Genomic DNA, 23,306 nt, shown 5'->3' with positions numbered 1-23,306 from the left:
CTGCCGCTGAATTATCGGGGAATGATAGAAAGATAAGACAGACAAATCCTTTTGGCAAGTAAACCCTCTGTTATATGTATTTTATGATTGTGTTGTCAAATATATCAAAATCAGTGAAAAATTATAAATACACAAATAAATTGTTCATATAATGCATAATATACTCCAAACATGGTGCTCCGTGCAAATCACAATCCACATAAAGAGTGATGAATGTGTGACACCATAAATGTGCTCTTCGTCTCCACCAACTAGAAACACATCGCACTCACTGGAGGTTATTGACCTCTTTTGCTTAAAAAGAAGTCGAAATGCGCTTTGCTTTGTACAACTGGTCAACTGGTTTGCGCTATGTTATGCATTGTGGATGAAATTTAATTGTGTATTTATAATTTATTTCACTGATTTTGATATATTTGACAACACAATCTTTTCTGAAAAAATTTATGAAAGCACAGTCAAGCCTTGAGTTTTTGTTGTATCTTTTTTTTTTTTCTTTTCTGGACTTAATTTTAAGTCTGAAGAAGAACAGCTTTGTATTTTGTCACTTAATGTATACATATTGCGGGCACTGATTTATTTCTTTGCTAGGGTGTGGGGAAATTGCATCATTAACAATAATGCCTGGCAAAAAAACCTAATGTCCTTTAAAAGCTTGCATCTTTATCACTTAAGTTAGCCAATTATAGGTATCGCATATTTTCCAAACTTTCAGTAGGGAAACTGAAGAAAACCTAATTTTGTGTCCTCTGATCTTCAGTTAGCATCTGCTAGATCCTTCCTATAGGAAGACAGTCATTATAAAGCACATTATTACATAATAAAAATTCCCAAGCACATGTAGAAAGACTCCACTCCAATGATTTTAAACAGCAGTGTGATGAGATGTTGCTTATCCAGTGGGATGGGAGTTTTTCCAATGGGATTTTTCCAATCAGAGTTTGGACATGTCTTCCTCCATATAGAGCCTGCTGAAGCATGGCTCTAGAAATTTTTTTAAATTCCTTTGGTGTGTACCAATTTTTATGGCACCCATAGCCATCAACTGACTGTGGCTCATAGTACACTCACCAAGTCCTAAAATCAGTTGTGTGATATCCATATGCACTGACAGTCTATAAAACCCTCTAAAAATTCTAACCAACAAAGATTTGGTAGGACTTTAAATAACAATCATGTCTTCAGAATGTCTTTGAATAGTGACTGTTGTGCATTCCACATGTTCTGAATTATATCCTTTATATTTTTAATCAAACTATAATAAAGTCATGCAATTTATCCAGATTGCTATATTGTAGTTTGTTACTATTGTGCAGTGATTCACTGGTTTTGCATGTTCATTTTAATGAAGTGTGAAGATTCATTGTAAATGGTGTTGCATCAATACAATATACTTCCTGAGTGCAACTAGTCAAATTTTAATGGCCCATTTTGAACATACAGGTTGCAGTTTCAGACTACAAGCCCTTACCTCTTGAATATAGTCATCATGAGTTGAAGCCTAACTCCAGGCAGTAATAAAATAATTAAAATTGTGTATCCTTTACAGCTAATAAAGAATATATTGCTTGCCTTGTTGGGGGGATAATCTAACGGTGTCCAAACACATCTCAATGTGATCTTTCAAATCGGATCATGAATTGATTGAATAGGAATCATAAACCATAGACCCTTCATGCGATCTATTTTAGTGAGCTTTCGATGAATTTCAATGCTGGTGCAACATTCTACCAGGGCAGAATTTTATTGATAATTTCTGATTGAGAAAGAAAATATTTGTTTGCCTGTCAGGCAGCCAATCGCACTACAGAATAATTAAATGAGCCATGTAGATCATAATATCTTATGTATTGCTTTGTTTGATACTTTAAATGATGATGAATCGCTTGTTTGTGATCACTCATACCTAGATTGATCAGATCGATACATTTATAGCCACCTTAACACAGATTATTACATACCTTACTCCCTGATCCTGCAATCTTCCTCCCTGTCATTTCTGGTTGTATTGCCTGAAGTCTCTTATCCTGGCAGTATTGTTATTACCCTATGCCAATGTTCTCATGTACAGTGCAGGACCAGCGGCCAACACATTTGAGGTGACGTAATAGTGCCCACCCACGTTAGACAGCACAATAGTATACCACCAGTTGTTGTGGGGCCTTTGAGCAATATAAGTATTACTCTGTGTTAGATTGTTCTCTAAAAAATGAACATTAAATTCTTCATAATGGTGGTAGCTGGGTGAAACCTTTTTGAGTACAGTGTATGAAAAAAAGATGTATTAACAATTTGAAATACCTCAAAAAGAAAAAAAAAACAAACTACATATGTATATATTTTATGTAGCTTGTGTCCAGAAACTAATAGCACTGCTGTGTAAAGTGTAAAGGGTGTGCACACATTATCAATTACCCAAGGTTCAGTGTTCATTGATCATTTTTATATAGTGCCAAAAATGTGCATTTATATCTGCCGTGCCTTTTAATCATTTCACTACTAGCAAGGCTACTGATGCAGCAGTTTGCTCTCTTGGATCCCTTTTGGCTTTTCTAAATATGTCTAGACGCTGATGTAATATATCACATGAGATAAAAAGGTACTGACTTTTTTTTTAAATTTAAAGGCAATTGCATTAATTTCACTCTCCCTAGCAGCACATAACTTCCCTTTGTCCCCCACACCATTCAGCTGCCAATAGCAAGTAATGAAAGTTCTGTGTAAGCTCCAAGTTGCTATAGTCAAACGCCTACACATCACTCAGGACTTCGCTACCCATGTGACTTGTGCTAAGCCAATCACCAGCACTGTCACATGGTCCTCTATACTCAAAATTACTGGTTGTTTTCAGTGTCTGCTGGCTAAACCATGTTCAGTAGGATAGGTTAGCATGTTCTTCTAAAGGGCTAGGGAGCATTAAACCAAACCTGTATTGGCAAAACACAGGTTTGCTTTTTAAAAGGTTTGTTAAAGTCCAATCCCCAAAGTTTTTTTTTTTTTTTTTTGTTTTGTTTTGTTTTTTTTCCTTTTAGTTTTGGATAGAGTAGGTAATGTTTAAACCTCTGTCAGGTTTTTCATGCTGTTTGTGTTCATAATAAGAAAATTCAACCTAACTTCCAGTCCAAATTATTAAATAAGTACAGCCAAAGCTTTGGCTGTACTTCTCCTGTGGATCACAGGAGTGCAGTTCGTTCTGCACTCCTGTGACCTGTTTTCAACTGACAGCAGGCTGGAGCCCAGTGTTGGCTGATGCCACTCAGCTGGTCCAGACTGGGGAAAAATCCCAAATTTAAAGTCAGGATCCACCCCAAGATCTGCTGAGAGCCTGAGTCATCCACTCCCTCCCCCTCCATAGCCCAGTGCTCCAGTGAGTGCAGGGGGTCAGAGATGACAGTGGTGACTGACAGTCACCACTCTCTGCTCTCAGCAACGATGGGAACGCATCGATCAGTGGTCATGTGATCGCTGAGTTTTTCCACTTAGAGCATCCACCTAGGTAAGTATGATTTCAGGAAAAAAACAACAACCCTAAACTTCTATTTTAATGCACTTTAACAAGAAGATCATGAAAGGTGCAAATACTGACCTCTCCTAAATGTTATTTACATACAATGGAGATTGTTGACTTTTTCAACATATTTGAACAATGTTTACAGCGAAGATATACATGATTAAGTATATCACAAACACAAGAAATATATTCATTTTCAATCATTTAGCAAAAATAACAATATATCTAATGGTGTACTGTGGAAAAAGAACACATACCCTCTAGCAGGAATTACTGTTTGTATGCATTTTGTATAACTGGCCACTAATTTTTTAATTTTATCACTGATCAATCCAAAATTCTTTCAGTTGCAAGATGTTTGTGGATTTCCTAGCCATACCGGCCTGTTTCAAAGTCCTCCTACAAAGTGTCAATGGTAATCAAAACAGGGCTTTACAACGCAGTCCATAATCTATCTTCTTTATGAGCCATCCCTACTGGTTTGTGCTTCAAATCATTATGTTGAAAAAATTTCCAGTTCAAATTCAGCTTTGGGACAGATGGCCTCATGTCATCAAGCACACTTACTATAATGCTGAATGTATAGTTGTATAAATGACTGCAAGCTGCCCAGGCCCAGAAGCAGTCAAGCAACCATAATCCATAACATTTCCATCACCATGCTTCACAGTTGTTATAAGGTTTTTTCATTATATACTATCTTTTGTTTGCAGCAAACATGTCTACAGTTACTGTGACCAAACAACTCTATTTGATCAGTCTTCAGAATATTATTCCAGAATGCTTAGTCTTTGCCAATATGTTCAGTGTTTAACTGTATTCTTGCTCTAATGATCTTTTTTTGGACAGCAAAGGCCTTTTCTTAGCACACCTTTCACAATGGTTGAATTGGTGCAGTCTCGTTCTCATTGCATGAACTTTGACACCCAACTGTTGCAGGAATCATCTGAACACCCTGCAATGAAATTATGGGATTTTGAAGACTTCTTGAATCATCAAATGGTCAGATCGTGTGTTGAACTTGCTGGTCTTCCCAGTCCCGGACAAATTAGCAGTATCTAAACCATGTGTAGATTACTTTCCATGCACTGAAATGATTTCAAATCATTTTGCAATCTATTTAAATCCCTTGCCAAACCTCATAGTCATCTTTATTTATGAGGGCCTTTTAAATCTCTGTTCGTGCTGGCATAATGACGCCACATATGTAAATGGAAAAAAGGACATGAGGCCATAGATGGTTGAACCTAGTTGGTTCCATCTGCATAATTTCTAAGGAGGTTCTAATCCTTGGCACCTAATTTGGAACACTGAATTTGAAGTTGTAAATGTTGGGGAGTACTTTTTTTCCATATGACAAATCTGAATTTTTGTTAAGTTATATCATGAAAATGAATACACCATGCCAACCCTATGTGTCATTTGTTTAGGTATGTCACTTTTATCTGTAGACACTATTTGAATCAAAATCTAATGTTTGCCTGTTCAAATTTGTTGAAAAAGTCAAATTTCCATGGGTTGTACTTAGCTAATCTTTTTTGGAATTGGGGTTGTAAAAAAATGTGTAGAATTTACATCAAAACAGAGTTCAATGATTTACAAATCTCATAAACCCATATTTTATTCACACTAGAAAATGTAAAACATTAACTATTTTAACTGAGAAAATGTACAATTTTAAGAAAAAGATAAGGTATTTTTGAAATTGATGGCAGCAAGGCGTCTCAAAATTAGAACAGGGCCATGTTTACCACGCTGTAGCATCCCCTCTTCTTTTAACAACATTTTGTAAACGTCTGGAAACTGAGAAAACCAGTTGCTGGAGTTTTGGGAAAGGAATGTTATCGCATTCTTGTCTGATTTAGGATTCTAACTACTCAACAGTCTGGAATCGCCTTTGTCGTATTTTTTGTTTCAAGATGCGCCAAATATTTTCCGTCTGTGAAAGGTCTGGACTGCAAGCAGGCCAGTTAAGCACCCAGACTTTTCTGCTACACAGCATTGCTGTTATCATAGATGCATGCAGTATGTGGTTTAGCATTGTCCTGCTGAAATATGCAAGGCCTTCCCTGAAAAAGATGCTGTCTGGATGGGAACATATGGTGCTCCAAAACCTGGATATATCAGTCAGCATTGATTATGCCTTGCCAGTTGTGCAATCTGCCCATTCCACACACACCTTAATGTACCCCCATACCGTCTGATATGCAGGCTTTTGAACTGAGCACTGAAAACAAGCCAGAAGGTCCCTCTCCTTTCTAGTATGGAGCACACACCGTGCCCATGGTTTACAAAAAGAATGTCACATTTCAATTCATCTGAACATAGAACAATTTTCCATATTGCAACAGACCATTTTAAATGAGCTTTGACCCAGAGAAGATGGCGGCATTTCTGGATCATGTGCAGATATAGCTTCTTCTTTGCATGATAGAGCTTCGCCTTGCATTTTTGGATGACATGGCGAACTGTTTTAACAGACTGTGATTTTTGGAAGTATTTCTGAACCCATGCAGTGATGTCCACCACAAAATCATACTTCTTTTTTTAATGCAGTGCCACCTGAGAGCCCCAAGATCATGGGCATCCAGTATTGCGTTTCAGGCTTGTCCCTTGTGCACAGAGATTTCTCCAGACTTCTAAGACATTCTGACTCTTTACAATGCCCCTTTTATACCCAATCATGTTACTGACCTGTTGCCAATTAACTCACGTATTAGTAACACTTACTGTGCCAGCTTTTTGTTGCTCTGTCCCAACTTTTTTGAGTGTTGCTGCCATTAATTGCAAAGTTCTATTTTTCCTTTAAATAGTACATTTTCTCAGTTTAAAACTTTGATATATCTATTTTCTATTAATAAAATATGGGTTTATGAGATTTGCCAACCATTGCATTCAGTTTTATGTAGATTTTACAAATCATCCCAACTTTTTTATTTTGGAATTGGGGTTATACATGACTGTATAATACTGATCCTCTTGCTACAGTACTTTTGGTTACTGACCCAATACAAGTGTGTTGATAGGGACTTTTCTCTGACATTGCTGATCTGTATATGTGTACCAGGTCAGTTACTCAGAATGAGTTGAAGCAAGAGCATAGCAGCCAGGCAACTAGCCATTGCATCATCCTAATTTCCCTTGTTACAGGTTTACTGTGAAACCCACTCTCTTCTCCTATACCTTTATATGATCTTCAGGGTAAAAGTACTAAAAAGTTAGTAGGACAGTTGGGGACAGCCTTTTATTCATCATCTCAAAATATCAATGAAGGAGCTGCCATGACCACATGCCTATACTGTACTTGGGAATGAATGATACAGGAGTTAAGACGTAACACTTATTTCAAAGTACACAAATACTTTCACAACTGGGAAAGAGGACAACGCCTGTCTTCCCAACCTTCATTCCATATGGCATTTGCTGCAAACTGACAGATGCACTTTAACACATCTGTGATCTCTCCATCCTTTTAACACATTTAACTTGTTTCTGGGAAAGTCATGTGTCAGAGCTTGCTGGACATCTGGGAATGTTTTTTCTCGTTTGTGTGACCATACCTGGGAACTTAACAGCTGCCCCATCAGTCATATGCCCCGTGCATCTTAAAGTTTTCCCTGATTTGAGATTAGGTCATATTCAGAATGTGATGATATTAACTTGCCTGTATTTAAGCAAATCTGTTTAAAATAAAATTGGCAGTGCTGTGTGGGTCTATTATCGCTAATAATGACCGTGGTCAGCTGGTTATACATTTTCCCAGGCATGATGCAAGGTAATAGCTGTTTATGGTGCCTTGGTTTCTGTTCTCATGAGTGTTAATGGGTACAAGGGTGTATGAGTGGATTTTTGTCAGTTTTCTGTCTGTCTTGGGTTTCATGGCTTTGCAGGTGGAGGGCTTACCTAATGCCAGCATGTTTATTGAGTTTTGTTTTTGCTTTAATTTTTTGTACTCTTTAAAGTGGTACTAACCCCAAAACCAAAAATGTATTATACTGCAGCCTACCAATCATTAGATGTGGTGGCTGCATCAGTTCCTATGTCAGTGAGACACCACTTTGGATGAATGAGCCAGGACACAGCAGAATTGTCAGTCTGGGGGATGGGAGTGTTATTAATATTTTTTTTATTGTACAGGATTTATATAGAGCCAGCAGTTTGCTCAGTGCTTTACAACATGAGACCAGAATACCGTTATGATACAAATCGGTACAGGAGGAATCAGAGTACCATGCTCTTTAGAGCTTACAATTTAAAAATTGTTAAATGTATTAGTAGATATGAATACAAATAACAAATTGAAGCCAAACTCCAGCTCACACTTTATAGTCAGTTACCGCAAACAGTTGTTTTCTTTTTAGTGATAAAGATTTTACATGAATAAAAGCTGTTAATTTTAATCATCCCTGCCAGTGTAAATGGATGGTCTCATCCATATAAGCTGATACATGCTGCTGGACTGCTTCAGCTTCTGAAAGACAGCAGAGTTGCTAGCTGATTCACCAGATGAAAAAAGAAGAAAGAGCCAAAAAAAAGAAACTAATACAGCCATCACATCTAAGAATTGGTAAGCTGCAATAATATATGAAAACAGAAGGATGGCCGCACACCACAGCTAGATGCTATCCAATAACGAGTATTTTATGCCAACAATGTCAGCATACATGCAGCAGATACAAAAGATGTTGATGCATTTCACACAGTAACACGGTTAATCATAACAAGGGGCTGTTGTGAGCTCTATCACTTAAATACTCAAATATAAACCTGTTCAAGGGCCCTGCTTAATCCACAGCATTAACCTCTTCTTGACAAGTACCTTTTAGTGAATACTATAAAACCAATACACAAGTCGACATTAAATATGCAAAAGAAAAAAAACAACATTTATACCATTTAAAATCACAGGAAAGGTAATAAAACAAATCATGGCCCTGACCTCCGTAAGGGGTAGGAGGGAAAAACCAAAAGGCAACCACCCCAAACTGATCAATGATGCATCCCATACAGAAGAGAGGTAGACCAGTGAGTCACTCATAAAAACAAGTGACATCAAACTCAAAATTGAGACCATCTGGTATATGGGTTTGGAGGTGAGAAATTAAAAAAACAACCTCTCTCCTGCATAGGAGGTGGGAAAGCATCACCACCCCTCTTCTGAGCATGCAACTTTTCAATACTCTGAACAGACACCACTGAGATCGCCTGCATGGCAGTTGTTAAAATGTCGATCCCTAACTTGTTAAATGTCTCAATACTGTGTAAATGCTCCAGAAAATGATCATAATGGTGCCCAATCGTCCTTCCCACATACGGGACTTGACATATCTTACATGTAACAACATAAACCACATGTCGAGTGTTGAAGTTAAAAAAAAAAAAAAAAAGCCAATTTTTTAAACTCTTATCTCGACTAGAAGAATGTAAGGTGTCACCCCCCCTCCTCCCCCCCCCCTCCCCCCCCCCCAATATATGAGGGCAACAGGGGCAACCAGAGCCACCACAATGGTAATTGCCCTTAAAATGTAACTATGTGGTGGATTGTACACTTGTTGGATCAGAGAAACTAGGTGACCGTTGCCTTTGGCACCACATTAATGCCTTCTTTGAATAGTTCCGCACAAACTGGATCATTAAATAATAAGGGCATGTATCTCTTTACGATTCGTCTTATTTGGCTAAATTCCAAACTATAGAGCATAGGCGGATTAACTTCATTCTATCATTCTTACAATTCTATTTATTATCCCGTAGTAAATCAGCCCTATTTTCAGTTTCTTCCTGTAAGCTCTGTATATTATCCACTTAGGGAACCCCCTTTCAATATAATGTTTTCTTTGGGGTTTAATACTGCTTTAAGTTAATTCTCAAATGTTAGTCAGTTTAGTTGGGCTATTTAAGGCTTAAACTTGCTATAAAAGTCATTTAAATGTGGTACATCCTGCAGTAAGGGCTTTATGTATAAATACATTGATGTGCCATTGCTGTGAAGTACCTCTGTCAGGAAAATATCACATTATGGCAACTAGATGGAGCTGACAATCACAAAATAAACCTATGAAGCAAATTACAGGCAAAATTACCTTTTGTGATGGCTGTGCAAAGGCCTGAGACATTTCCACGGTGAATTTTTTTTTTTATAGAAATAGATCCCTAAGTGTGTAGAATTAGTTACACACCTCACAAAAAAAACTTAAAACTGCAAATGAAATAAACATTTTTTTTTCGTTCATAAAAGAGCAAAGTTGATCTATTTTTTTGGGAGGAAAAAGAGTATAAGCAAAGACCCATTTCTTGCGACATAAGCAAAACATAAAGTTGTACGTTGTCCCCTACCTTTCTTCTCGGCTTGGTTAGTAGTTAAACATCACAGTTTAAAGAATGCCAATTTCCACCAGTTTCCTGTTGGTAAATCCTTTTGTTGTTTTCATCTTAAAGTATGATTTATATAATTTAAAGACACCATCCTTTCTCATCCTTCTTAACAGTACCCACCTAAGATAACTGACCTGGTCCAGGGATTAGAACTGGAAGTAGAGAGCCTGTTAAAAAAAAAAAAAAAGAAATCCCCACAGCCACCAGTCAGATTGTTTCAAGGCAGGTTTGATATCAGTGACTGAGGGGTAAGCAACATGTTGATATGTCTGACCTTTAGTTTTTATCTCTGGAGAAGAGAGGAATCTTGATAGATAGATATAGGTATATAAGTAGAATTTTGATAGAAAATTATTTCAGAATGTGTAGTACAATTCTCAGTACACATTCGAAAGTAGTTTAAGATTTTAATTTGCTTTTTAACATTTGATTTTGGGATGAATGAACAAAAACCACATACATTGTTAGAAATGTGTACATTTGAAAAAAATGTTTCCATCCTGCTCCTTTGAATTTTCTCCTCACTGTGGTTGTAAATAAATGCCAATTTTACCCTAGCAATGATTAGGAAAACAGACAAACGTTCTTAGTGTTCTTACAATTAAAAAAAATTAAAATTCGACTAGTGTATACCCAGCTTTAGGAAGGATGTAAAAGCAGTGACAACAAAGTAGAGATTTAGCCTACTAGGTCACTTCTTCAGATCATAAAAAGAAGTTCACAAAAACCTTACAATTCATATACTTTTAATAAATATATCCATTCTGGATTTAACAATACAATGGGTAAATCATGTATTGATAACATACTGTTACATTCCCAGCCTCTGAAGAACTACTTCTTGGAAAATACTGATGGTTACCAGTTGGTGCTGATTTCAGTGTCCTTCATGCTTCAGCAAGCTTAATGTAGTAGCATTAGTTCCATCTTTGTGTGTTTTTAGTGTGTGTCTTCTGCATGCTTCTGTAAACATCTGAGTGCACCCAGTGTGATTAGGAGACTTTTTCATGTTGCCAGTACTAACAAACTGGTTTTGTTGCCGAAGGTGTTTGTCATTTTGTTGCACATATATGATTTTTTTGTTTTGATAAGAACACTAGCCTATATGTGATTACTATGTATATCATGAGGAGACCTCTTTATGCATCCCCCACAGTTCTTCTTGCAGGAGAAGGGGGGGTGTATAGCTCTACAAATACAGTCTATGTATAAAATGTTGTGGTGTCCTTTATTAGCCTCCAGTGCACAGGCCCATGAAATGTCTTCATCAGTTGAACTTGGAACCCCCATACCTCCTAACCAAAACACTCAGATGTTTAGAGAATTGTGTGGGTCGTGGTGGTTGTGATTGGACAGGTGACGAACCCTGAGGTTTGCCTTTGCTGATTATCATTTTATACTGCAAGGTGTGGATCCCGAATTATATGCGTTGACAACCTCAAAAGTGGAATGCTCAAGTGCCACAAACAAAGTGACGGACGCATTTGCAAGACTTATGTCTACAGCAGAGACAACGAGCACGTCTGCAAGGTGAGTTAAATTGAGTGACAAATTATTCTTGTAAAGATTTGTTATATCCTAAAACAACATTAATGCCATTTATCATGGTTGTCCTTTTAAACACTTTGGTGTAGTGGTAGTATTTTGTATTTCAGTAGAGGCCCTTGATAAAGTAACTGAAGGGCTCCTAGTCAACAATAGTGGGACAGTCATCTTAGTGTTTACATTATTGGGAGACAAAACCCCAAAGCAGTGAAATCATAGTCTTTGGGTTTTTTTTTTTTGTTACAGAGAATCGTACTTTATGATCCCATGCCAATGCCAGATTTTAGCAGAATGTAGCAAATTTTCCACCTTAAGTTTTCTATCTTAAGTGAAATCCACTCAAAGTAATTGGTCATTTTGGTATGGACCACCTGAAGTTAACTGCAGATCTGGACTTTTCTTGGTAAATGTCAACTTGACTGAGCCCCTTCCTTCCTTCCTTCCTTCCTTCCTTGAAACCCTCCTATAGGCTAGTGAGGCCATCCAACACATTAAAGGCTACGAGATTGGAATGGGATGCCCAAGCTGAAGTTTTATGAAAAACAAAAAACTTTGGGATTTGCATATAACTTGAGTAGTCTTTATTACTAGATATACAGCTTTGTTTTAACTTTCAAAATTCATTGGATGTAGGATTGATTGTTTTTTTTTTTTCTAAAGCCAGCTTCCGACCCATCCCTACTATGTAAGACAAAAAAAAAAAATCTGGGCTTTAGATATACTTTAAGTATGCAGGCTGCACTTTCTGCTTAGTACTGTTACAGAGTGATTGCACTATAATGGTCCTCTCAAAGTTCTATTGTATTAATCCACTCAGACTTGCGTTGGCTATACATGGAGTGAATTTCATCCGCATCCTAATGAGTTGGCTGAAATTTGCTACCTCCCATTGTAGATTGAAAAATCCAATGAGCTGGCTGGAATATTGTAAACTGAACTACTGCTGCATCCAATTGGATGCAGGCGCACTGTTCAGGTATTTTGACAGCTGGTGGAGGCTGGCTGTCAAAATACAATAGCTGCAGCAAGAGTTTCATCTATCTGCCCTGTGTAGCATGGATGGAGAAATCTGTAAAAATATATATGTGTATGACCAAATTTATTGGAAACTAGATGACTATGAACTGATCTCAGCAAAACTGTTAATTGCACAGCCTCTATACAGCTAATCTCTAGTGGGAGAATCTGCCAATCTGAGTATGCAATGCAAACATGAAACTATAGAACCAGAAGTACATAAAATGTGAAAGACACATGAAGGATTAGTTTCAGGTAACGCTTACAATAACCCAAAATTATTATTCCTGGAAACCTGGCATTCTTTATATCTCTAGGGAATGTAAATTTATAGAATCACATTAGTACATCCGTTTTAGGCAGGGTGACGGCTTCTCTTTCATGATTTATTCATTTAGAGTGTTTCCTCTTTATGTAATATTTAGGGCATCTAACTGACCATTTAACAAAGCTCCAGTGTACTGAGATCAACAACAACGTTTCTTTGAATAAAATCATGGTTTATAGGCCCCTGAAATACTAATAGTGATAAATACAGCACATGGGATGTATATACGAATTTACATGTAGGAAAAAAGGTCTGAATCAGGAACAAATAAAGCCATCACAAATAGTTGTTAAGGATGTCAAGGGAAGGAAGGGTACCCTTTTTTGCAAAATAAATCTTTATCTTCTACCTCTAAAACTAAGACAAGTTCTTTTTGTTTCTCCCAGACCTCTAAGTCCAAGTCCAGGGCTCTGTTTCATCACAAACCTTAGATTCTCAAATCTTCTGAGCCTGGAAGCAGGTCCTCCTCAAAATGAGGGGATTCCTGCACTTCTCAGAGTAGGTGGATGTTTGTTAGCCTGTTGCGACCACCTGGACCAAAAGCATCTTTGATGTGTTGGTAAAGGATGTGGTGTCTAGGGCCTTCAAGCTAGAATATCAATCTCTACCTCTTCATGTTGTCAAACTTGCCAATGTGTCTGCAAAGAGACGTCATACTGCTCTAGCACAACTTTTCTCTCAGAGCTGTTGCCATTGTTCCAGTACAGGAAAGGTTTCAAAGTCTCAACTGAAACCTATTAACTCCTCCCAAAGCAAATGGGGGCATATGCCTATCTCTGGATCTAAAGCACTCAATGACTTCATTCAAGAGCAGTGTTCTGCATGGAATCTACTAGATCAGCCATTGCTTTCCTCCATCCAGGAGACTTTCTGGCATTTGTGAACATTTACAGATGCCTAATTGCCTACTCCCATCTTTACAGCGCATAGATGCGACCTGTAATTTGCTGTGGGCACTGAACGCTACTAATTTTTATTGACCTTCTATTTGGTATATACACTGTAACTTGAGTATTTACCAACATGTTAGTCCCACATGTTAGCCTTGCTATGCTCACAGGCATCCCCCATATATGGAAACCTGGACGACCTCCCTCTTAGAAAACATTTTGCCAACAAACTATCCTTACTTGTCAGAGGTTTGGTTGGATTCTGAATCTCCATAAGTCAGTGCTCATTGCTTAAAGTATCTAGGTATCCTTCTAGATACTGCTCAGTCCAGGGTTCTCCTTCCGCAAAACAGACTCTTGACTCTCCACTCCGATGTTGGGACTCTGCAGTTTAGGAGCCATCCAACTTTCCACTTTTTCAGGGTTCTGGGCTTAAGGGTAGCATCCTTTGAGGCAATTGTGTGCCCAATTCTACTCCAGAACGTTGTAACCCTATTGGTGCAGGGACTTGGTTGCTGGAGGCAGCTCATCTCCTGAGAAACCTATTGGGGCTCAGAATAATTTGGTGATCTCTTAAACGCTGGATTTCTCAACTGCAAAATCTTCTAAACTGCATTCAGTTGGACAGTGCCACAGAGGTGGCATATATTAACAATCAGGGAGGAGCCAGAAGAATTTATTCTCAAAGAGAAACTCGCCAGATTCTGGCTTGGGTAAAACTTTACATTCCAGCGCTGATCACCATGCATATTCAAGGTGTGGAACATTGGGAGGTGGACTTCCTCAGTCAACAATTTCTGATCTCAGGAGAATGGTTTCTTAACACAGAGGTGTTTTGGGGAACACCAAATGTGGACCTACTATCTTCCGGATTCAGCATCAGACTGAGCAAATTTGTCTCTAGGTCCAGAGCGCCTCTCACTATAACAGTAGGATTGTTTAAACCTGATCTTGACCTTTCCTCCTCTGAAACTTCTTCCTCATCTGTGCCACTGGTTTGAGATTGAGACCATCCAGTGATGGTTATCACACCAAACTGGCCCAGAGAGATATAGAACTCAAAACTCCTCATACTCCCTGCAGATTCTCCATTGGCTCTTCAAGTCTCCCAAAGACTGGTTTATCATCCTGCTTTCATGGTTGCTGGCTTTAGCGGCATGGCTGTTGAAGCCCATGTCCTAAAAGATTGAACTTATCTGATTCCGGTATTCAAAATGCTCCAGAAAGCTAGCAAATCCACCTCTTGGAAAATGCACTTTACATGGTGCAAAGCATTAAAATTCCACCCCAGAAAATATTCAGTGTGAAGTATCCCGAATTTTCTCCAATCTTGTCTAGATCAATATTAGACCTTGAGTTCTCTTAAAGGTTTTCTGACCCTATGTCCTTTTATGAACAATTAGGGGTAGGATTACAGCAAGGATTTTGACTTGCTGTAAAATCCTTTTCTTGGATTTAATTAAGGGACACCCCTCTGTCTGATCATTTTTACTACTGCTTCTGCACAAAACTGAAGCATCATGGGAGTGGGAAGGGTCTGTCTAAAAGCTTTTTGGGTACCATTGGTCAATCTCTTGTATTTAGCAATATAACCCAGTTATCTCGGAATTTCTTCTGACACTCTATCCCTTAATGAACACCAAGAAAAGAATTTTATGGTAAGTAAAAAAAACAAAACAAAAAAAACGGGTTTTTTTGGTTTTTGAGTAGGTAAGAAATAAAACATTTTGTCAAAATTTTTTGCAAATAAGATCTGCGCAAACGGTGCAGAAATGTAGAATAAAATAATTTTAATAAACAATATCTCACATCAAGGAAAGCATCCATAGATCAGTGTCAAGATACCCCAAAGTCACTGGAGGAAGGGCATTCTTATGTAGTATAGGTAATGCATTTCAGGGTCTTATCACTTTGTCTAGCCTACCTGCTATACTCGCTAAGCAGGTTTAAATCTCAGGGATGAGAGGACCACAAAGCCTAGGCTAGCAAAAAAACAATATATGATTTAAACATAATTAAACCTTACGTGCACTGAGTCAGCATGGAGGCACCCAGGCAGGCTTGCTTCTGAACCGCTGCTCTGTGTGTCCACTCACACAAGGGCCATGGCCTGGTCCTGCCTCCGCTCTCTCCTTATTGGTTCACTTGCTGTAATTGACAGTTGCAGGAGCCAATGGCTACTGGTGCTGTATCAGCCAATGAAGAGGGAGAGACCCAGGGGAGCCGAGGATCCTGTGCAGATCACTGGATCGAGATGGGGCTCAGGTACATTTTAGGGGGGCTGCTGTGCCTGCACATATAGTATTTTTTACCTTCATGCATAGAATTCATCTTTAGTTTTCACAACCACTTTAATTTTGACAAATCTGGTTTAGATAAATTAAAAAAAAAAAAAAAAAAACAGTATACGATAAAATTGTGCTCGGATCTCTTCAACTCAACTTAGTGTATTTGTTCAGTTCAGAATTTTAAGAATATTGTTACCATGTACTGTTTTTGTTTTTTGTAAGTATGTGCTGCATAACTCTTGCTGGCCAAGTGCACATAAGGATAAGTTATGTCTACATGCTGATCATTGATTGTAAACAAGATCTCTTAATTTGCACACACAAAAGTATTTTTCCCAACAAATTCATTCAAGGTCATGTTGCAAAAATGAATACACCCCAGTGAAAGTCTTAAAAGCAAAGCTAAATTTTAGACAACAAAATCCTAATTAACAAGAATTCAACTACAGGCAAGTATAATTATTCACTAAACAGGTGTCCAGCAGACAGTTGATTATAAAAGGGCATTACTTAACAAAGAAAATCCCTTCCCATTTCATGCTGTCAGCAATGGCACCTCTTCGAAGAGAAATTTCACAAGGCCTGAGAAAGAAAATAATTTCTTTACACAAGAAAGGTGAAGGCTACAAGAAGATCAGCAAAGCTTTACTTATCTGTCAAAATACTGTAGCAAAAGTGATTAAAAAGAATTTAACAAAGATGGAACTGCATCCATCTCACTGAGATGTCCAGGCTGTCCATGGAAGTTAACACCTCTACAGGAGCATCTTCTGATGAGAAGGGTTAAAGAAAATTGCCAGGCAAGTTCACTGCAGTTAGCTAAAGAAGTAGAAAGCCAAACTGGGGTGATTGTTTCCCATGACACAATATGGCTTACACTGCAGAGGAATGGCATGCATGGGTGTCGTCCACAAAGGAAACCTCTCATAAAACCCATGCACAAAAAAGCCTGCCTAGAATTTGCCAGGGCCCATGGTGAAAAAGAAGAAATCTACTGGGACTCTGTACTCTGGAGTGATGAGTCCAAGATAATTGTTTTTGGAACTGATGGCTTCAAAACTGTATGGTGTCGCAAAGGTGAGGAGTACAAAGAAAAATGCATGGTAATTACAGTGAAACATGGTGGTGGCAGTGTCTTTCTCTGGGGCTGCATGAGTGCTGGTGTTGGGGGGGGCTTCATTTCATTGATGGTATCATGATTTCACGTATATACTGCTCAATATTGAAAGAGAAGATGCTACCATCACTCCATGCCCTTGGTCGTCGTGCACTTTTCCAAAATGACAATGATCAATAACATACTAAGGCCACTGTTGCATTACTGAAGAAGAACAGAACAGGGTGAAAGTGATTCAGTTGCCAAGTATATCTCCTGATCTAAACCCAATCGAACACCTATAGGGAATTCTGGAGAGACAAGTTGAGCATCACTCTCCATCCAGCATCCAAGCTCTAAAAGAGGTCGTTCTTGAAGAATGGAAAAATATAGATGTTGCAATATGTCACCAACGTGTTCATTCCATGCCTAGAACACCTGGTGCTGTCCTTACAAATCCTGGAGGTCATACAAAATACTAGATGTAGTAGTTTTTGTTGTGGGGTGTATTCATTTTTGCATCAACTAATTTGAGTAAAACTGTAGATTTTGTAATCTAAGCTATATTATTATCCTTATTTTCATGTAATGGGCTAAACAAATGTTCTATAAAACTCAGTTTTGTCAAAATTTTGGAAATTGTTCTTGTGTTCATTGAGATATTGATTAAAATCTTACTTTTCAAAAGGGGTGTACTCATTTATGCTGAGCACTGTATATATACATATAGCATTATAATGCTGGGTTTAAAGTAGAACTATAGGCAAATGTTTGTTTTTCTTTTCATTTTAAAGCAAGAGTGGGTCCCTGTCATAATTTTTTTTTTATGCCATCTGTGTCCTATTTCATAGATTTCACTTCAGTTCCTGTCCCATAGCCAAACAGGAAGTGAGAGGAAATCCCTTCAAATTAAGGGTTACCAGAACTTTGTGTCCCCATTGGAGGATTTCCCCTCTATTAATTTTCTGGGGACAACCCAAAATTTAGGATTTTATTTGCTTTCACTTTCAACGATGATGTAAACAGGACAAATAGGAAGGGTGAATCTCCTTATCCACTTTCCCTCCAGAGGATTTACCCCCTTCCTGATCAGGCCATTTTTTGCGTTATGGAACTGTGTCAGTTTTAAGTGACAATTGTGCTGTCATGCAACACTGCACCCAAATGAAATTTTATGTCCTTTTTTCCCACAAATGGAGCTTTCTTTCGGTGGTATTTGATTGCCTGTGCATTTTTATTTTTTTGCGTTATAAACAGACCAACAATTATGAGAGAAAAAAACAATATTTTTTGCTATTATACATGTCCAGTAAAAAAAGATTTTAAAAAAATCAAATTTCGTCAAATGTATTCCGCTACATGTCTTTTGCTAAAAAAAAAAAAAAAAAATACCAATATGTGCAAATTAATTGGTTTCCTTGAAAGTTATAGCATTTACAAATGGACGCACGTACGTACGTACGTACGTACGTAATGGCGACAATCAAACATTTTTCGTCCAGAAGACACAGCAGGAAGTAAGAGGAAATGTCTTAGATTGTAAGCTCCGAGGAGCAGGGCCCTCCTAACCCTCTTGTATTGAACTGTATTGTTGCTGTATTGTCTCCCTTTATATTGTAAAGCACTGAGCAAACTGTTGGCGCTATATAAATCCTGTATAATAATAATCTCCCCTCAAGTGAACAAAACTCTTGTCTATGACCGGTGTCCCCAGAACATTTACATGCTACAAAACTACTTTGTGGTTGTTTTTCTTTCAGTGCCACCTAATGTGTTCTGTTTTCATGTTAACATGGCGTACAGCTTAGTTACAGAGAGCTATGTATGTAGGTACAAGCCCTAAACATAACAGCTTTCAGTGCTTCACAGTCCCTTTGAATTCAGGAAACAAGGAAGAAAGGGCAATAGTGATGACTGAGTTAGTGCACAAACACGGCAACTCGGTGAGTTTGGAGTTTATTTTATACAAATATCCTGGTGAATTAAAAGTTTGCAAACCAAAGATTGTACTAATGTGTGCTTACACTTTCATAGAGAATAGCAAATATACATGGACCTAAGGTCAGCTAATCCTAGACACGGTATTCAGTTGGAAGTGTGTGTGTGTATAATTTTTGTAAAATTACAGGCCTTGTGCGTAGAATTATTATAGGGGATTTATATAGTGCCAACAGTTTGCTCAGCGCTTTACAATATAACGGGAGACAATACAGCAACAATACAGAATTAAAAACGACACCACTCACATTTATTTTGTCAGTAATTTTTATATAACAACGTGGCAAGTCTGATTGCTGTGAGAAAGATTCCCTTTCCTGTCCCTCTATGTTTGATACACAAAACCTTATAGGCTCTCACACTGACTTCAACATGGAAGTTGACATAATACAGTATACTGTTAATCATGTATGAATTCAGCTTGCCATCGCTCGTTTTTCCATGTTCTTACTTATGTATGTTTCTGGTTGGATTAACACACTGTCCTGTTCACTTTTTTTTTTTTTTTTTTTTTTTTTTTTACTGAACAGGAAACCTCGGAAAGATGAGAACCTAAGCGAAGAGGCTGCCAAAGTCATAGCCAGCCTTCCTGACCTGTCTTTCATGCATGCCAAGGTGTTGATGTTCCCTGTCTCATTAACACCTTCAACAAATTCTCAAGACAAGGTAGACTGATCAGACGAGAAAAAAAAATAAATCCAAAAAGCATTGGATGTTTTATATCCAAAACTTTTTAAAGAGGAAGAAAGTGTCTGCTTCATACAATCACTTTAGATGAAGTGTTGGTAAGCAGAATGACAAAGGGTATATATCCACGCTGATGTATAGTTCAACACTGAATCCTTCATTTATATAAAATTATTCCAATTAATTTGTATATAATGGCAAGGGGAACTTTTTTTTCTGATGTGCTGGGTTACATACACTGGTGGATCCTTTCTTAATAAAAAAAATCAAAAACAGACAAACGTGAACATGCAAAACCTTCACTGCCTGTGAGCCTGTTGCGGTGACATCATCTCCCCCTTTTCCAGTTGTATTACTGTTGTTGTACTGTTACATATACGTGTTCAGTGTTCATTTTATGTGTTAATTTGATTTAAACAGATGTGGAGCTGACAGTGCATAACCCACCCTCTGTGAACGACCACCCAGCAGGGGCAGAGATTGGGTTAAAGCATAACACTTAACTTTCTGGCAAATGTACTCTATTACAAAAGGTAGCAATAAAGTTAGCCTCTTTTTGTGGGTACAGTTGGGTCCACAAGTTGTGGACTTTTTAATCAGTCTGTTGTGCCCATAACAACCTGTAGTATTCTGCCTTTCACTGTACCCCATTCTGTGCTTTGAGACGGAAGGGGAGGATGTGGTTGCAGTGGGCAACCTAGACTAAAGCTGGCCATATAATCATAGAATTTTTTAGTTCAGCCTTTTGCTCCTCTATCCACACAGTGCAGTTTGATGAATTTCCCCTGCTGGCTACTGTATTCTGACAGCTGGCATCAGCAACTGTCAGAAGAACAGTGACTGCAGATAATTAGCTGCATTTGCTGTTCGGCTGACCGTTTTTCCACCTGGCTTTTTTGGGTTTTCAAACAAAGGAGGTTGGGCAGAGTGGGGCTGACAGGTCCACCCACTGATTGAATTTCAGCCAGTTCATCAGGAACCGGACTAAATTCGCTGTGTATGGCCATCTTAAAGCTGAAATATAGTATATATTTTTGGGATACAGCACCAAACATTCATTATATGTAATGGTGTGCCTCCCATTAAATGCAGACAACTGCATCTGTGACAAAAAAATATATATATATTTCTCACTATGCCTTTTCAGAGCCATTTGATACCGCCCTGAGCGGCTGTCTTCCAACACTGTGAAGGTTAACAGACATGCATGCTACTGAGAAATGTTGCACTGGTCTGCCCATCCCCTTTTACCCTGTCTGCCATTTTATATTGTTTGTATGACAACTCTCCTATTATGCATCCCCTTCCATGAATGGGCAAAGGAGATCCTCTCATTCATCTGCTCCACTATGATGGGATAGTGGGACAATAATAGTATGAGTTTTGTGAGTGGTGAAAAGGGCAGGTGGTGCAACTTTTCTCAGTAGCAGTGGCTGCTGTTAACCTTCACAATGCTGAAAAACAGCCACTCACAACAATATCCATTGACTGAGGAGGCACATAAGGTAACATTTTTAGCAGAAGCAAAAGCTTGTGGGTAATGGGATACAGACCTCTACACATAAGTGATATATTTGGTGCTGTCTCTCAAAAATAAATAATTAGAACTTTAAATTTGGTCATGAGTCAAGCTTTAATTGACCAGGCAGAATATTTCATCAAACGAGATCTTATTGATTTAAAGACAATGATTCCTACCTGCAGACTGTTTAAACATTTTATATTTTACATAGATTTTCCAACTTTTTTTTCTTTTCAGTTAGCACTAATACAGTACTGGTTTTGTAATAAATGAGTACTATTGTTTCCTATTGAAAATATTAAAATGTTGCTGCTGTTCTGTGGGAACTGTAGGTACATTAAAGGCTTTGTGACTTTGAGAAGTTAATAGATCAGCTAATAGGCTAAGTGTCGGGACTCCATATAGGGGCCCCAAAGTTGCTTTTTAAGTCCCCCCCAGGTCATTATAAATCTGTAGTATTCAGGACTACATTTTGGGGAGTACAGCAAACTGTAACCTGAGATCCCAAGACAGATATATTATAGTATTTAGCGAGGCCATAGATGATTCATTTTCTATTCAACCAGCAGCTTGAAGGAATAAAACTAATCTGATTCCTTCATCTACACATTTGAGGTGGGTGGGGAAATTGCTCCCACTGGGCTTTTGTGTTCTGATGGAGCAGAGTCTCCCCCACTGTCAGAATCCACTGACCAGCATTGCCGGTTATATTTCAATCAACTATAGCTGACCAAACGGCATTTACCCGACAGGCTGGTTGTACAAAAGTGAATTGGTAGATCGAAATTCAGCTATCTTCAATCCATGTATGGCCGGCTTTAGGGGGGAAATTTCAGATTGCCAAGCACAACTGCTAAATCTTATCTAAACAGATATATTATTTTTTTTAACTGAACAAAGTGGACTTTTCAAACTTCTGTACACACATAAACAAGAAAACATAATATATATTGCTTCCAAAGTGTATCAATTTACTTTACGGTCTTACAAGATCTGATTTGTCAGAGGGGTAGAGTTGTTCTTTAAGGGATTGTCCACTAGGACAGGTTATTTAACAGGGTTTTTACAATCAAGCCATTAGTTCACACCTATCAATACTGTCTGTCCTGCTCCATTTTGTTTCTGTGTGTTAAAAATTAAATTGAGATGATTGGGGCTTAATATTTGGGTTTAAGAAGGACCAAAATAATATGAATGTGTTTTATGAAGAATTTGATTAATGTTCTTTAGCTTTTTTTTTTTTTTTTAAATTTTTATTTTTGTGTCTGTTGTTGTACCACTATCCTTCTGATTTGCACAGTGTAAAAAAAAAAGCATAATCATAGGTTGCTATGGTTTAGGTTGTATATACATAGAAGACTTTGGGATGTAAATTTATGGGAGAATTCCTATGGAAAAAAATGAAATTGATCTGTAGCAGCAAGGTTCACGTGCATGCCCAAGTTCTTATGAAATGTAAGCGTGTACATTTTCTTTTAGCTTACACAAGAATTAAAAAAAGTTTAAAAAAATGAGTTTTGTTTTTTTCTGATATTCATTATTTCAACCCATATTTCTTTATTTCCCTTCTCTGCTCTTTATTTGCACTCATGTGTTCTTATATGCTGGAAGCATTTATGTGTTGTAGAAGGACTCGCAATGTTATGCTTCTCCACCTCCCTGTTTGATCCAATGTTTTCTGTGCCATGCTCCATTAAAACTTTTCATACTAACTACTATAAAACATTAACTAAAGGCAACACTTGTTTTTAGTTTTAGATAGAGTGGAGAGGAAATAGAACACCTTTCAGGTTTTTATTGTCTTCTGTGCCTGTTAGGGAATTCACTCTCTCTATTTGTCATGTTTACCGTTATGACCGAAAGTGAATGTAAAAGAAAATCCCAAATTTTGGGGACACTAGTTTTGGTGACCTCACTTTTGGAGGAATTTCCTTTGGCTATAGGATAGGAAGTGAAGAGAGAGCTCCCTGTTGGGATACAGATAGCAAAAATAAAACTGAGGGGGTTATAACCCTTCTTTACTCAATCCAAAATAATAAAAAAAAGCTT

General features: G+C 37.9%; 1 protein-coding gene across 2 annotated transcripts in view; it reads left to right on the top strand.

Moving 5' to 3' along the window:
• Window positions 1-22,771, top strand: part of AFTPH (aftiphilin) — a 113,514-nt gene extending 90,743 nt beyond the window's left edge. For both annotated transcript variants that reach the window (XM_089690915.1, XM_089684998.1), the window contains 2 exons: window positions 11,293-11,416; window positions 19,579-22,771. In XM_089690915.1, the coding sequence (XP_089547041.1) occupies window positions 11,293-11,416; window positions 19,579-19,723 (269 nt within the window). In that variant the 3' untranslated portion in view covers window positions 19,724-22,771. The remainder of the gene's footprint in view (window positions 1-11,292; window positions 11,417-19,578) is intronic.
• Window positions 22,772-23,306: the final 535 nt, after the last annotated feature.

This window comes from Staurois parvus, unplaced genomic scaffold (genome assembly GCF_062004578.1).
Source record: "Staurois parvus isolate SC_StPar_1 unplaced genomic scaffold, SC_StPar_1.0 ptg000001l, whole genome shotgun sequence".
Classification (NCBI taxonomy): domain Eukaryota; kingdom Metazoa; phylum Chordata; class Amphibia; order Anura; family Ranidae; genus Staurois; species Staurois parvus.
Note: the sequence above shows the minus strand (reverse complement) of the source record. Positions and strands in the feature narration are given on the sequence as shown.